This window comes from Giraffa tippelskirchi, chromosome 8 (genome assembly GCF_054371585.1).
Source record: "Giraffa tippelskirchi isolate mGirTip1 chromosome 8, T2T-mGirTip1v1.2.pri, whole genome shotgun sequence".
Classification (NCBI taxonomy): domain Eukaryota; kingdom Metazoa; phylum Chordata; class Mammalia; order Artiodactyla; family Giraffidae; genus Giraffa; species Giraffa tippelskirchi.
Genome location: NC_137282.1, coordinates 136058485 through 136074718, shown reverse-complemented (window position 1 = coordinate 136074718; position 16234 = coordinate 136058485). Strand labels below are relative to the sequence as shown.

Genomic DNA, 16234 nt, shown 5'->3' with positions numbered 1-16234 from the left:
GGTTTGAAGGCTGCCCTGTCACTTTCAAACTTCTCCTTGAACACATGATCACTTCATAGGTGGCAGACTGTGATGAGGAATAAATGAAGCAGTCCAACATATTGGTGACATTAGATCGTCAAAAATTAGTACGATTCTCTTCCTATCTCTTACAGCACCTATGTTTGGACTAGAAAGTAACAGATACAAAGCAAATTTATATTGAGTGAATAAATGGCTGAAGTAATAGAATTTTCATCTCTTCTACATCCTTAACAAATATAAATTACAGTTACTGCGTTCTAACATGCTTGTCGTCATGTATACAGAATCCTAAAACTATACATAACAGTTTAGAAACGTTCTTCGCTATTTCTGAACTCAAGAATTATCCTTTCTTTTACTTGGTTTCCAATATCCTATGATTGGTTTGACTTCTATTGTATTTGTGCTGAGAACAAAACAGATGTCTTCTACATTTTACCCTAAATCACCCATAGTTTCTTCCCTGGCAGTCTTTTATACTGGTCCCGGTCTCCATTAGGCGCTAGCCCTTCTGATGATTACCTTGGCTTTCTTCCAAGTGGAGCCTTCTAATTTTAGAGTCAAAACACTGGAAGAACAAACCACAGATGTGCATTGAAATATGCACAGTATGGGTACAGAGCTATTTCTAAGAGTTATAATAAGAAAGATCTTTAACCTAAAGATGTTGTTTGAAAACAGCATCTTTCCCTTTCTTTTTCTTTGTCTAGTCTAAGAATCCTACCTTATTTTTCCTACCTCACACTGGGATTTGAGAAACTAAAAATATCTTATTAAAACATTTATTTGCCAAGTGTAGTTTGCATCTCTACTACAATGGCAGGTCATAATAGATTTAAAATATTATTTTCAATTCAGAACAAGCTTTTGTTTATTATATAATACGAAACATTTCTTTTCACTTTATAATTCAATTAGTCTCCTAAGAATACTTCAGAAGAAAAAAAGAAAACAAAACTTTTCTCCAAAAGAAAGTCAGAAACTTCACTATTAATGGAGTCTAAACTTTTTCAAGGCCCGAATTATGCCTGTCTCAAAGTAGGTAAATCACTTTGGAGTCACACAGATCTGATTTCAAACACAAACTCTGACCCTTGGCAGTCATTTATTCTTGATTAAGTAGAGAAATCTTTATTTTCTATATCCTATAGCTGCAGTAAAATAAAACACAGAAAATACTAGAGGGACTGTTTAGTGAATTTATCTAATGTAGATGCTCTAGATACATTTTTCAAGAGAAAACTCTTATTTTAAGTAAGAGTTAGAATCTGAATTGCAGATTGCATGCTAAGTCGCTTCAGTCATGTCTGACTCTGTGACCCTATGGACTGTAGCCTGCCAGGCTCCTCTGTCCATGGGATTTCCCAGGCAAGAATACTGGAGTGCCACTTCCTACTCCAGGGGAATCTTCCTGACCTAGGGATCGAACCTGTGTCTCTAGAGTGTTCCCTAGCCTTCTACTAGGTTGCTGGTCACCTGCCAGGTAGCTGGGTCCCCTCTTGTCTCGAAGCTGCTCCAGCCCTGTCTCACTTTCTCGAGACCCCAGCAGCCCCAGTTCCCTTGGGCTTCTGCACAGTCATCGATACTCCCTTTGTCTCGTGTTTCCCCCACGGGGCTAATGTATAGCCATATTTACTAGACGACTACATCAGTCTTCTAATATAGCCCATTTGGCAGTGCTTTTCTTTTTTTCTTTTTGAGCTCAAGGAGGCTGGCGGGCTACAGTCCATAGGGTCACAAAGAGTCGGACAGGACTGAAGCAACCGAGTATGCACACGTGCACATTCTGAAAGAATCTCAGATCCCCTCATACATTTTTAAGTTGATGTTCTCAAGTTTGTTATCCTGCATTTCAGTACCCTCCCTGCTTTTAACTATCTTCGAATATCTTACGTCTCACAGAACGGTTTCCTTGTCCGCGTGGAAACCAATTATCTGTGCTCCTCTCTTAGCGCTTGGACTGAGTGTATGGCAGGAATACCTTCATGGTTGTAACCCTGCTGGAGCCCGACTCAACTCCTGGCGCTTGCTCAGTGCTCAGAAATCTGTCAAGTTTAATGGAGTGTATAGAGGCCCCTATGGGGATTAATAGAATCAGGGCTCAAACAAAAACCCTGGTTCCCAGACTCTGCTAAGCAAAAACATTTGCTTCTGACTCCTTGGGAATTCCACATGCACTGACTGAGAAGCTTTCCCAGGCAGCACTCATCCAGCCCTCTCCTGCAGCATGGGCTGACCGTAGAACAAGCCTTATCTAGAGTCAGACAGATGCATATGGAGACCCACATTCCACTCCTAGGCACTGGTTCCCAGTACAGTTGGGAGGCAAATGTGAAAGTTGACTTAATCAAACTGACCATGTTGTTGAATTTATTAAGCATACACTGTCAAAATGGAAAGCTGAGTTCTTTCAAGTAATTTTCAAAGTGTAAACATTTTACTTAAAACACCATTAATTAAACTGTCTCACTTGACCAAAGGCCCTGACCATATGTTGGTCCATAAAAAGATCAACTCAGGTGCCTTCAACCTAAATATTAGTTCAGGTATACAACTTACGGTAGGAATGTTTGATGCAGCTATGTTTGGGAAGCTCATAATTCCAGATGAAACACACATGTGCCATCACCCCTTTCTTAATATTCTTTTGCACCCTCTGAAATGTATGATTAGACGATTAAAAAACAAAAGCAAAAATGAAAACAGTTCAGCAGGGAAGAGATAGGAGAATAAAGTCAGGTGGCATCTCATGTCTCTTACTTTGTACTTTCTAAAAATTTTATTTGTTTGGCTGTATCTGGTCTTAGTGGTAGCACACGGGATCTTTAGTTGTTACTTGCAGGGTCTTTTGTTGTGACATGTGGAATCTTAGCTACAGCATGCAAGCTCTTTAGCTGTGGCCATGTGGGATCTAGTTCCCTGACCAGGCATCAAGGCTGGTCCCCTGCATTGGGAGTGCAGAGTCTTAGCCACTGTACCACCAGGGAAGTAAGTCCCTTACTTTGTACTGTTGATGCCTGTCTCTTATTGCTCTTTCCTTAAGTGAAATGAGAATTTGGACAAGAAATAATGAAATGAATAAACTTGAACTCTTTTCTGACAGGGACTGTCTTAGACATTTGGTAGCCATAGGACTTGTAAGAACCAAGGTTGGATACCAGTCCATTACACTACAGTAATCAACACTGGTTTAGTTTTTCATGCCATCCATTTTATCTTGGTAAGAGGAAAATGATAAAAAGAGATAATAAATGACTAAACTTGGTATGCAAAGTTAATAGTAATATTGACACTTGATATCAGAGGCAGTTCTTAAACTATGTTGATGAGCTTACATAAAATCACTTTCTGGCCTCTTTAAGTCCATTTTTTAAAAATTCTCTTTGCAGGTAAAGATAAGATTAAAGTGTCTGAGGATGACTTGAAGAAACTCCCTCTAATTAAATGGTGTATTTTGGAAACCATTCGTTTACGAGCCCCTGGTGTCATCACTCGAAAAGTGCTGAAGCCAGTTAAAATTTTGGTGAGCTTTTATTTTGTTTTAAAATAATGAACTTTCTAGAAAAAAAGTAGATATTTTATCCATTTGTTGTTAGATACTTTCTTAATTTCCATTCAATACTGAATGACACGGAAACAAGTTACTAGTAAAAGTTGTGCAGCAACATTTTGTTAATATAGGTATTTATCTGTTGGCAAATATTTCAGCTAAAACACAGCCCTTTTGTAATCACTTTGGCTATGTGGTTCTGTATCAGAATTAGTATAATCCTATTTCAATCCAGCAGGTAGGTTGGATAATCTCTTCTCTGTTGGACCAACCTATTCCTCAGCTGGAATAGGTTGAGGAATTGAGGGCATGAGGAAGGTCTTTTAGGATAACTGGAAGAGAGTTCAGGCCCCATAGTTACAGGTACACATAGCAGGAATGCTATGAGTAGCTGCAACTGATGTTAGGAATTAAAAACTGAGTGAGGTCCTTTCTATGGGCCAAGTAGGAGAATTTTCTCAAGTGCACCATAAAAGGTATGTGCATATGGTAGACGTTTAGTTCCGTATACAGTGAACCAATCAGGCAGAACAAAATTAACTTTTTTAGATGATTGACTTGGGGCCTGAATTATCCAGATAGGTTGTATTTATAGTCAGCCCTCCATTTATATTAGCTTTGTTTATACACAACTTGAGAGTGCCTGGATTTAAATCAAGAAAATTTTGTGGTAGTAGAACACAAAAGAGACAAAAAATCCAAATTTTATACAAGTTGCAACTTGCTAAATACAAAGGAAACATAGTTTATTTAACTGATCTTATGCAAATTGTAGCATTCAGTTTTAAAGGGATTTTTAACAGTTTTTGCTTTTAAATAATCAAAAGATTAATTACATTAGACTATGGATATAAATTAATATATATTTAAATATTTATAAATCTAAAAAATATATAATTTGTATAATAAATATATATAAATTTATTTATTAATAAAAATATACATATGGATTGGAAATAGTCAAACAACTTCATGCAGTTAAGTAGAACAATATGTTTATCACTCTGAATATTACTATTCAATATAATTGTTATTGAATTTTTATTAAGCCTTATTTATATCCTGGGCAATAGATAAGTTGCTGAATTGAAGAACAGTTAATTGTCTGACAAAGACAAGTGGATGTTTGTTTTTATTATTATTTTAAGCCTACAGACCCTATACAAATTCTGTTAGATGTATACCTGAATTTTTCTGCTATTTTAGAGTTTAGAGGAGAAAAAGACCATAAAGAGAAGCTAAAAGAAGAAATTAAAAATTGCTTAGAATCTCACACATCAGAGATAACCACTGTGAATATTTTGATATTATTGTAATTTTAGAATTTTGTCCTGTAGTATGTTCATGAAAAAATAAATTGAGGTCACACCAAACTAATTTTCTCACAACTTACTTTTATTTTAATAATAGATCCAAAATAGTTTTTTTAATCAATAAAAGACATTTATATCATTTTGAATTACAGCATAATCTAATATTGAATATATGGACACCAAATAAATTTTTAAATCAGTTCTCTGTTCTTGAATATGTATGTGGCTTCCATTCTTTCACTATTATAAACAGTGTAAAGATGAACATTCCTATAGCTAAATATTAGTGCACATTACTGATTATCTTCTTAGTATAAATGAATACAACTTGGTTCTTTTAAACATCAAATATTCTCTGAAACAAAGTAGAATATCTTTGCGGAATATATTAACATGTTTCCAGGAGTTTGGACCATAAAAACATTCATAGATGCGGTCACCTCTGTCTTGACCCATTGGTCAACTGATCAAGTTTCCTTGCTATGAATTCTAGAAGTATTCTCCACTGCTCTTTCCTAATGGAGTCTGAGCAGGATATATATTTTTGCTCTCGTAATTACTTCTTTATATAGATTTATGTATATATGAGTAAATGAGAATGGACAAACTATCTGCTTTCTCTGGCTTACTCTGTTCCTTCCATCTCTTTATTATGCCACCTTTCCAAAATTCTTAAGCTTCTATTTGTGCTCTCTATTCAAGGTTTCGTATTTAGTACCAAGTTAATCTGCAAGAATACCTAGGAAAGAACTAACCAAAAAAAGTGTTGGAAAATATGAATAATTAAGGAATATTAGTTATAGTCTCAAGGTATTAAAACATGTAGCAAAACTACAGTAATTAAAATGGCATGATACTGGTATCAGACCTGATAGTCAGATCAATATAACAGACTAGATAAGTAACAAAGACACAAGCCATGAAGAATATGTAATATTGGATAGATAAATCTTTGTAAGTCCCTGAAGAAGAATGAGATTAATATATGGTTTGGGATGATTGGTTAACAATGGGGATTTTTTTTTTTAACTTCTAGAATAACAGTTCTCAAGCTTTTTGACCTTATGGCCCCTTTCTACTTTACAAAATTATTAAGAGCCTCAAAAAGCTTTTGTATATATGAGTTATATCTATCAATATTTGCTGTATTGGAAAATAAAGCTGAGAAATTATTAAAATGTTTATCTAGTTGTTGTTGTTGTTCAGTCACCAAGTAACTCATTTTAAAAATAAGAAACCTAATACATGTTAAAATAATAATGTGGTTTTATCAAACATGACTATATTTTTCAAAACACACAAAAAATAGAACAGCATCATTTCAAGTGTTTGCAAAGATATCTGAATTCCCATATATGTGTCTGCTGTCAGTCTGTTGTGATATATTGTTTTCTACTGATGGAAATGAAAAAAATCCAGCTTCCCACAAACATGTAACCAAAAAAGGAAGGAGTATTTTATTAGCCTTTTCAGATATTTTTGTGGCTATTCTTTGATTCTACACTAAAACTCAACAGAGATACTTTTCTAAGCTTGTTGCAATCTGCAATTTTATCAATGAATTTTTTTGGTACTTAGTTACATTAAAATACATTGGCCTGTCATGCTTCCCTGGTGGCTCAGTCAGTAGAGATTCCACCTGCAATGCAGGAGACTGCTTACAAGGCAGGAGACCCGAGTTCAATACCTGAGTTGGTAAGATCCCCTGAAGAAGGAAATAGCAACCCACTCTAGTATTCTTGCTTGGAAAATTCCATGGACAGAGAAGCCTGGAGTCCATGGGGTCGTAAGATTTGGACACCACTTAGCGACTGAACCACCTCCACCATCCTATACTTTGAATAAGTCTTTTATTCAGAAATGATTTTTGATCTAGCTGATTCTCTGCAAAGGTCTCGGAACTCCCAGAAGACCTACCCCACCTTTGAAAGCCACTATTGTGAAGAGAGGGCTTCCCTGATAGCTCAGTTGGTAAAGAATCTGCCTGCAATTCAGGAGACCTCGGTTCAATTCCTGGGTCAGGAAGATACACTGGAGAAGGGATAGGCTACCCACTCTAGTATTCTTGGGCTTCCCTTGTGGCTCAGCTGGTAAGGAGTCTGCCTGCTATGCGGGAGACCCTGGTTCGATTCCTGGGTTGGGAAGATTCCCTGGAGAAGGGAAAGGCTACCCACTCCAGTATTCTGGCCTGAAGAATTCCATGGACTGTATAGTCCATGGGCTTGCAAAGACTTGGACACAACTGAGCAACTTTCACTTCACATGAATATCACTGTGGAGAGAAGAAAGCTTCTTAGGCTTAGTATTAATCAGTGAAACCACAATGCAGATGAACAGACTGTACCATATCAAAATTTAACATGTCCTATTAAGTATAATCTAAATTAAATGTAAGCCAAAAAAATAAGAATAAATATCAGTATAAGCACAATGCAAGTGTAAATGATTTTAGTATTTAATGAATCACAGTTCAATAAGTAAAGCACTAATATTACATAGATTACTGAGGGTAGGACATGACACAAATTTATGGAAGAAAATAACTTAAAATGAAAAATACTCAGCAAAGACATAGATTCTTGAACAACAATCAAAAAGAACCTATTTAAAACATCAGGTTAGCAGATAAAAGGGCAATGAAATTGATACTCTCATATATTGCAGTTAGAAACATATCTTGCTACAAAATTTGAGGGAACAGTTGAGCAACATGTATGAATAGCCTTAGATATTCACAAGACATAGAACATGTATATTCTCATGTCTTCTGAACATCTTTGTTAAAAGATTTTATATGAACAGTGCTTTGTGAAAGAAGATACTTGTGATAGCATTATTTGTTATAGAAATAATAGTAGAAAATGATTAGTTAAGCATCCATTGGAGAGAAAATTATTTTATATGAATATATAATATAAAAATAATACTTATGCTGTAATATCAAGTGAACAAGTAAGAGTCAAAAATTATTCAGTAGGGACAAAAACGATAATATGTATATACTGGATTAATTTATGCATTTGTAAATGATACATATCAGTATATATAAACAATGGACTTCCCAGGTGGCCTTAGTGCTAAAGAACGTGCCTGCCAATGCAGGAAACATGGGTTCCATCCCTGGGTTGGAACGATCCCCTGGAGTAGGAAATGGCAACCCACTCCAGTATTCTTGCCTGGAAAATTCTGTGGACAGAGGAGCCTGGCAGGCTACAGACCATGAGGCCTCAGAGAGTCAGACACAACTGAGTGACTAAGCACACACACATATATAAACAATAAACTACATTTAAAAACAACAACAAAAACCTAAACTGCTGTTATCAGCTAAAAGTACTGGAGGGAAGTCTAGCCAGTTGATAACTGTCTTTTGTTGCCAGAACTCTGGTTGCTTTCTGTTTTTTCTATTTTCCTGAACTTCCCCAAGTTTCTAGAGAGCAGTTTTTTATTATACAGAAGAATACACTTTTGTAAAGTACTTTTTTGTAAAGTACTTTTTCTTTTTTTTTTTTAAGCAGCTCACACTAGCCAAGCTCCTGGCCAAGAGCTAGAGAGAAAGAGTGTGCTTTTTAGGGGGCAGGCTCCTCTGATGGATGCTTTGCCTTTACAGGACTCCTCTTTTCTTGAAGTAGAATCTGCATTCCTTGCACCACTTTAGGTGTTGACATCCTTCTTGATTTACAGCAGAGACTCCTTCTCTTTGCTCATCAAGAAAGCCCATCTCCGGACTAGCAGATCAAGTTCATCTGACCTCACCGCATCCTTGTGGGGTGGGCTGGTCAAGATCACTTCGGTCTACCTGACAGGTGCAATTATTGCAACACAAAGGAGTTGTGACTTCCACTTCCTCATGGTCTGTGCCCAGTCGTCTGACTGTTTCGTCTCTCTTTTGATCTTTTTCTTCATCTGCCACGTTGCAAGGACAGGACCATTGGGACCGGACATGATGATGTCCATTTGCTCAGACGGTTCCTTTGATACACCCATTTCTCACATCCTCCTCACTCACTCATCCGCCTAGCATTTGCTTCAGCAACAGGAACTTCTTTCTAGTCTCCTCCCTGTTGCTGGTATGACTGCTCTTCCTGAGGCCCCTTTTGAAGTCTTCCTCTACCGGCCTGCTTTGTGGGTTGCAGTAGTCAGTGTCTACACGTCATGATGCTAGGTCAGCAGCCACCAAAGGGAGCTGTGAGGGTGGGGAGGGGAAGGTGGCAGCTGCCCTGCCTGGACACCTGGCCCAGGGCTCCTAAACATATCAGGGCCCTCCCCAGCTGACTTCAGAACCGGTTGTGATGCTTCTAGCCTCAGTTCCAGCAGAGCTAGAGTGAACACACAGGACTGGGATCTCACAGGTCTCTTTCCACTTTAAAGATGGTAAGAGGACAGAAGCAAATGCCTCCATCTCTCCTCATTTTGATCTAACTCTCTAGCGATCCTGTACCGAAATCACCAGACTCAAGTACTACTCAGCTCCCATGGGAACCAACAGGGGTCTCTTGGGTTAAACATTGATGGCCCCCTCCCCTCCCCCTCCGCTCCCTGCTTCCATAAAAAGAGATGTTTTCAATTGTAAGATGCTACTATTCTAAATACGTAGATTTCAAGTAAGTGTTTTGCAAATACCTTGAGAGGATGCAGGATTAAACAGGTGTGGCTTCTGACGCTTGGCACAGGGAGTTACTAATAAAATATCTTCACCTCACTAGAGGTGATGGCTCTCTAGCCATCTCACACCGTGCGGGAGCTCTTTGTCCTCTGGCTCCTGAACAAGGTGATATAAAGATGATTTTTTTATAATTTTATTTTATTATTTATTTATTTTTGGCTGCGCTGGGTCTTCGTCGCTGTGTGCGGGCTCTTTCTAGTTGCAGTGCACTGGCTTCTCATTGTGGTAGCATCTCTTGTTGTGGAGCATGGATGCAGTAGTTGTGGCACATGGGCTTAGCTGTCCCACAGCACATGGGATCTTGGATCAGGGATCAAACCTGTGTCTCCTACATTGGCAGGCAGATTCTTTATCACTGGACCACCAGGGAAGTTGTGTAAAGATGATTTTGTGAAACAGTTTTTAGTTCTCAGGCTACAGTCCAAAGGGTCGCAAAGAGTCAGACACGACTGAGCAACTGAGCGTGCATGTGTTATATATCAAGAAAACCTATTATAAGATGAATGGAGAAGGATAATGCAGACTCTGCTGCTTGAGGAAACATAATGTTTCATCAGTTTCACAACTAATGTATCATCAGTTTCACAACCACCAACACCTCAAACGTGAAACAAACCCAATAAGCACATACCACTTGCTTTGTCCTATGTCTTCCTCATCAGTTGTCTTCGACTTCTTTCTGCCCTAACTGCTGCTGCTAGAGGAAAACAAACAGAGAATTCTCTGCCCCTTCCCTGACACTGTCATCAGCACTCCCAATGACAGGACACCCGCTGCCTCTGTTCTCAGTGCTAATATGGCCAGTGTCCTGTCTCAGAGTTAGTCTTTTCTGCTCCAGAACCTCAGAATCCACTCTGATGTCCATCATCAAGGCCACATGCTGCAAAACCCAATGTGTGTGTGCACACTGCATTCATGTCTGACTCTTTGCAACCCTGTGGACTGTAACCCACCAGGATCCCCTGTCCGTGAGATTCTCCAGGCAATAACACTGGAGTGGGTTGCCATGGCCTCATGAGATTCTCCAGGCAATAACACTGGAGTGGGTTGCCATGGCCTCCTCCAGGGCATTTACTCAGGGATCAAACCTATGTTTCCTGCACTGTCAGGCAGATTCTTTACCACTAGCTCCACCTGGGAAGCTCAACATCAAACATCAAAAGGTGCATTAGAGTGTGTCTTAGTCGCTCAGTTGTGCCCAACTCTTTGCAACCCCAATGACTGTAGCCCACGAGGCTTCTCTGTCCATGGGACTCTCCAGGCAAGAATGCTGGAGTGGGTTTCCATTCCCTTCTCCAGGGGATCTTCCTGACCCATAGATCAAACCTGGGTCTCTTGCACTGCAGATGGATTCTTTATCATCTGAGCCACCAGGGAAGATCTCGCATTAGACTAGACTTAAACTAATAAATATAATACTAAAAATTTCACATTTATCTACTATCTTCCCCCATGTAACCAAAGACATATGTATGCTTAACTAATCATCAGAATTAGAAATCAGTAATTGCCTACATTGGAAAATAGAAGTGAGCCATCCAGGAAAGAGACTGTCTCACCATCAATTATACCATGGATATACCTTCTCTCGAATATGGTTGTAGGATGAGTTTTAAAGACCCAAGATCTCATTAAAGCAAACTTCAAAACATGACTTGGAACTGATTTTTCTGTTGTAGAATTACACTGTTCCTTCTGGTGACTTATTGATGTTGTCTCCATTTTGGCTACATCGAAATCCAAAGTATTTTCCTGAACCTGACCTGTTCAAGCCTGTAAGTTGTCTCTTTCCATATACATTGTCCTTGGATTTCCTCTTTATGCCAAGAGTAAGAATTCATAAATCAACTAGGGCTATTAGCATTAGGAAGTCATATTTCTCTCTAGTAACTAAAGCTATGAAGCACAGATTAGATTTGTAATATAAGCGGTATAACATTAACGAATCAGAGAAATTTTTGGAATAAGCTTCACGAACTTTAAAATAAATTCTTATCTGAAACGAGCAGGACATGGCAAAGTAAATATGCTTGATTCTGATAGAAGCCTTATTTCATGTTCTTCAGGCAATTGCTTCTGTTATTGGTTTCCATGGAGTACAAAAAATAAAAATGAAGCAAATTAAAACTGTGTTCTGCTGTTTCTTAGAATTGAGGAATTACAGGGCAAAATAGAATTTTAAGAGGTCATTTAGTCCACTCTCTGCCTTTAGGTGAAACTGTCAAAAATGGCATCCAGATGTATTCATTCTACACACCAAGCTTTCTCCAACTGGGAGGGCTGTCAGTGTCTCCTTGCTAAATTTATTACCATGGGCAATTTTATGATGGAGCCTGAGGTCTTATTATATTATTATTATATTATTCTTCCTCTTCTGAGGTCAATTCTGTGGTTGATTTACATTATCATTTACATTTGCCACTTAACAAAGTTTCTTTTTTAAACCTTTTTATTTATTAGTTTGTGTTCCAAAAACATAATGGTGGCTGATATTAATAACAGGTTGGAAAAAATGACCAACAACCCTGCAACTTTATATGCAAGTATTAGCTGTACAAGATCATTTTTAGCCTAGAGAAATAAAGTTAAGCTTATTTATATAAGACTGATTTGGAAAAAAAAAATGCTTTCTTCCCACAGGAACGTTGGAAAAAGGCAAATTTAGAGAAGCATGCTTTCTTGGACTGCTTCATGGCATTTGGGAGTGGGAAGTACCAGTGTCCTGGAAGGTCAGTGTGACAGCTGGGTCACATTTATCCAGAAAGTCTGCAGAAAGATGAGGGCTCAGAGCGGGAAAGCTTTGGCTTAATCCCTCTTTTCTCTATTATCGAAACTAAAGGAAATCTAGGAGACCACATTCTCTTTGGTTGGCCCATCGTATTGTGTGATGTCTTTCTGGGAATGTCTGCAGTCATTCTGATAGGAGATCTATCAGAATATCAGACCTATGCAGTTTCTGATAGGAGACCTCGTGAGAATTAAATATTACAGTTGCAGCTGCCAGATGAAAGCCAGGTTTGTGTTTCAAATGCTCAGCTTTCCTATAAGGATGATTTGAAGTGTTTTGACTTCTTTCTTAAAGGTAAAGATAGTGTGCGCGTGTGCTCCGTTGTGTCCAACCCGTTGCAAACTATGGACTGTAGCCCACTGGGCTCCTCTGTCCATGGATCCAGGCAAGAATACTGGAGTAGGTTGCATTTCCTTCTCCAGGGGATCTTCCTGCCCCAGGGATTGAACCGAGTCTCCTGCATCTTCTGTATTAGCAGGCAGATTCTTTACTACTGAGCCACGTGGGAAGCCAAAGATAAAAGATAGAAGTATCAGTATTTCTTGATATGTCCATAACAGTGTTATGATAGACATTTGCTGGGGTTACAGAACATTTTTAACTTGGAGCATCACAGCAACTTATTAGGTGGTTTTTCTTTATTGAATCAGTTTGGTTCTAGAATAACCTGCCTTTGACGTCTTTTAGAGTTGAATTAATGTGGTATCCAGGCTGACTGTTCAATGTGATGCCCTGTTCTAGTGCAAGTTACTTACTGTTTATTTAAGAAGAAGCCTTTTTGAACATCTCACCTGTAGCAGGCCCTGTACTAAGCGTTAGAAATAAAGCATGGAGAAAGATGGACATGGTCCCTGACCTTGTAAAACGTACAGCCTACATCAAATAAATACCATTTCCTCATTGGATGTGGTTCTGTTGTAGAAATATAGATACCTGTTTATAACAAAATCTCACTCAGTGAACATACAAATCCTTTAAAAATTCTATATTCGAAATATTGTAGTTTTTAACTTAAGGCGCTCATCTTCATTGTTTGAACATAATTAAACCAATCCATATTTGTGATTATGACTTACTCAACAGCATCCATTCAATTCCTCCTTTGTTATATGTTTTATAATACCAACTTGCTTTTTGTTGTAGCTCAGTCGGTAAAGAATCTGCCTGCAATACAGGAGACCCAGGTTTGATTCCTGGGTAGGGAAGATTCCCTGGAGAAGGGAATGGCAACCCACTCCAGTATTCTTGCCTGGTGAATCTCATGGGCAGAGGAACCTGGCAGGCTACAGTCCATGGGGTCGCAAGAGTCGGACACAACTTAGTGACTAAACCACCACCACCACCACTAAAATAGTTATAATTAGCCTTGGCCAACCATGGAAATTCTATCTTCCTTCCTAGAACTTGTTCTAGAAGCAGAGGAGTAGGTAAGCAGATTGGTGCCTGGTGTTCCCCTGGAGACAACTGTTCATTCTTGACCTAAACTGGTCAATCAGATTGAAAGGAGAGACGTTTTTCTTCTCTGCATAGGAGAGAGGTCCTCTCTGTCCTCTCCCACTAGAAGTGAACAGGCAAGCAGGTAGCTCCAGTTGTTGCTAAGAGCAAGTTCAAGAGCAATAAGCTTTAGGATGGTGTGGAGTGTGTGGACACAGAGGAGAGACATGGGAAAAGCCTGGTCCATGAGATGTCATGTGTCACTGAATCATCAGTATTGAGGAGCTACTCTACTTACTGTTATGATAGATAATAAATATTTTGTCTTTATAAATAATATATATTACATGTAATATATATGTGATAAATGTTCACTATTTTTTAAGGCAGTTTGAGTTGGAGGTTTCATTGGTTAGACCTGAAAGCATGCTCACATGCCTACCAATGAAATTCCAAAGTTGAACATTATAATTGAGTGTCGGATACTGTAAGGGAATAGTATAATGAACAAAAAACAATAATAACTACAAAACTCCATGAAGCTCATCCTTCCTCTAATATTAGTTTTACTTTAGAAAAGCAGTTCTTAAACCAATAACATATTTATTATTGTTGTCATCTACTAATATCAATGATGTTGAAGCTGAAACCCCAGTAATTTGGCCACCTGATGTGAAGAGCTGACTCATTTGAAAAGACCCTGATGTTGGGAAATATTGAAGGCAGGAGGAGAAGGGGACGACAGAGGATGAGATGGCTAGATGGCATCACCGACTCAATGGACATGAGTTTGGGTAAACTCCAGGAGCTGGTGATGCACAGGGAGGCCTGGCATGCTGAGGTTCATGGGGTCACAAAGAGTCGGACACAACTGAGCGACTGAACTGAACTGAACTGAATATCAATGTTGTAAGAGTAGGTCTTCTAAAAATATTAGATAATGCTTTTTTTCAGTCCCTTTATATATATTCCTAGTTGTGCCTAAAGATTTTATTATAAGCATCTTTAAAATTGAGCAACGAGTAGTTTAAACCAAGGACTGAAATGCTTTGCCATGCAGCGTATAGTGTGGGCCAATGGTCAAGGATTAACTGATGACTGTGGTTTCCAAGAGAGGCTGTTACGATCTTACTGTGATATCTTTTGAGGCTGGCAGACATTTGCTTGAGTTTGATAGCAGTGGGTCCAATAGTGGGGCCATCACATTTCAGCTCAATCAATAGTATATTATTTTTTCAGAAACTATACGTTTTTCAATGTACTGAGCTCACAGTATATGTTCTGCAGTGGGTACTGCAGAAGCTTTGGGCAAGAGTAAGACATATTCTCAGTCCTCAGGAGGGACATCTGGAGAAGGTGAGGAGAATATCATATCGAGTTCACAAATAACTGCAAAGAACACAGGATGAGAGATGGCCAAGCATCACGCTGTGGAGATTCAAGGGAGGGTGTATCTGATCAGGGTGATCTTAGACAGTTTTCTGGGGAGAAAAGCCTTTGAAGAGTTAGATGAACTTCTGGACAGAGGAAGCAGTAAACAAACGGTCATTTGGTCAAGGGTATGTGGGTTAGGAGTTATGGTTTTACTGTTACTGGGGCCAGTAGTGACTAGAAGACAGATTGGAAAGGTACATTGGTCCAATGATGTATTACAAAGATTTGGGTAGAGCAGACTCAAGTGGGGCATGCCTTAGGTTATAAGGTCATGCTGATATTCCATCTCAGGGACATGAAGTGGTGGAATCTATCAGGTTTGGAAAATGATTAGAAATGGTGATCAGTTGGGAGGGGGGATTTGAGGAGGATGGTGGCTTTGAATCTGCATGGCTGGAAGAGATGGTAGAAATAGAGAAATTAGGAACAGGAGCAGTTTGAGGGACAAGACGTTAGGTTTTCCTTCAAAAACTTTTGAGTGCAAAGTGCGGCAAAATATATATCATATAACCAAAATCTGTAGGCTGAATATGAATGTTGAATAAATATGACTTAATTCTAAAAAACCACTCAACTTATTTAGTTTTCTATTAAGTTTCTGTTTTTAATAGTCCATAATTTTTCTGTTACTTATTTTAAACAGCCAACCCATAAAACACTAAAAAAAAAAAAAAAAAGCAAACAAAAACCAGAAAATTGTTCATGAAGGCGAATGACTTCATTTGGACAGCGTGTGCCAAGAAAGATCTTTGCATTAGAAATGTAATCCCACAAAACCTTAGTATAATCCCCAGAAAATGCACCCATTCTTGGTTTGTATGCCTCAAGCCAGTTTATTTTCTCATGTACCAAATACTCAGTGAGTCAGAGAAATTTGCCTGTGAACTAGCTGATGATCAAAGTTTGTCAAGAAAACACTGTGGCCTTGCAGCTGTCACCCCTTAGTGTTTAGCACCAAGGCAGAAGAGCCCTCTCCCAAGTGAACACTGAGTAAGAACTTGATGCTGCCATCAGCTGCCAACCAA

General features: G+C 38.6%; 1 protein-coding gene across 4 annotated transcripts in view; it reads left to right on the top strand.

Annotated features, from left to right (window-relative positions):
* Positions 1-16234, top strand: part of CYP39A1 (cytochrome P450 family 39 subfamily A member 1) — an 86685-nt gene that overhangs the window by 49251 nt on the left and 21200 nt on the right. For 3 of the 4 annotated variants that reach the window (XM_081519658.1, XM_081519655.1, XM_081519656.1), the window contains 3 exons: positions 3414-3547; positions 11233-11328; positions 12194-12282. In XM_081519658.1, coding sequence (XP_081375784.1) covers positions 3414-3547; positions 11233-11328; positions 12194-12282 — 319 coding nt within the window. The remainder of the gene's footprint in view (positions 1-3413; positions 3548-11232; positions 11329-12193; positions 12283-16234) is intronic. The other variant, XM_081519657.1, reaches the window with a different exon arrangement.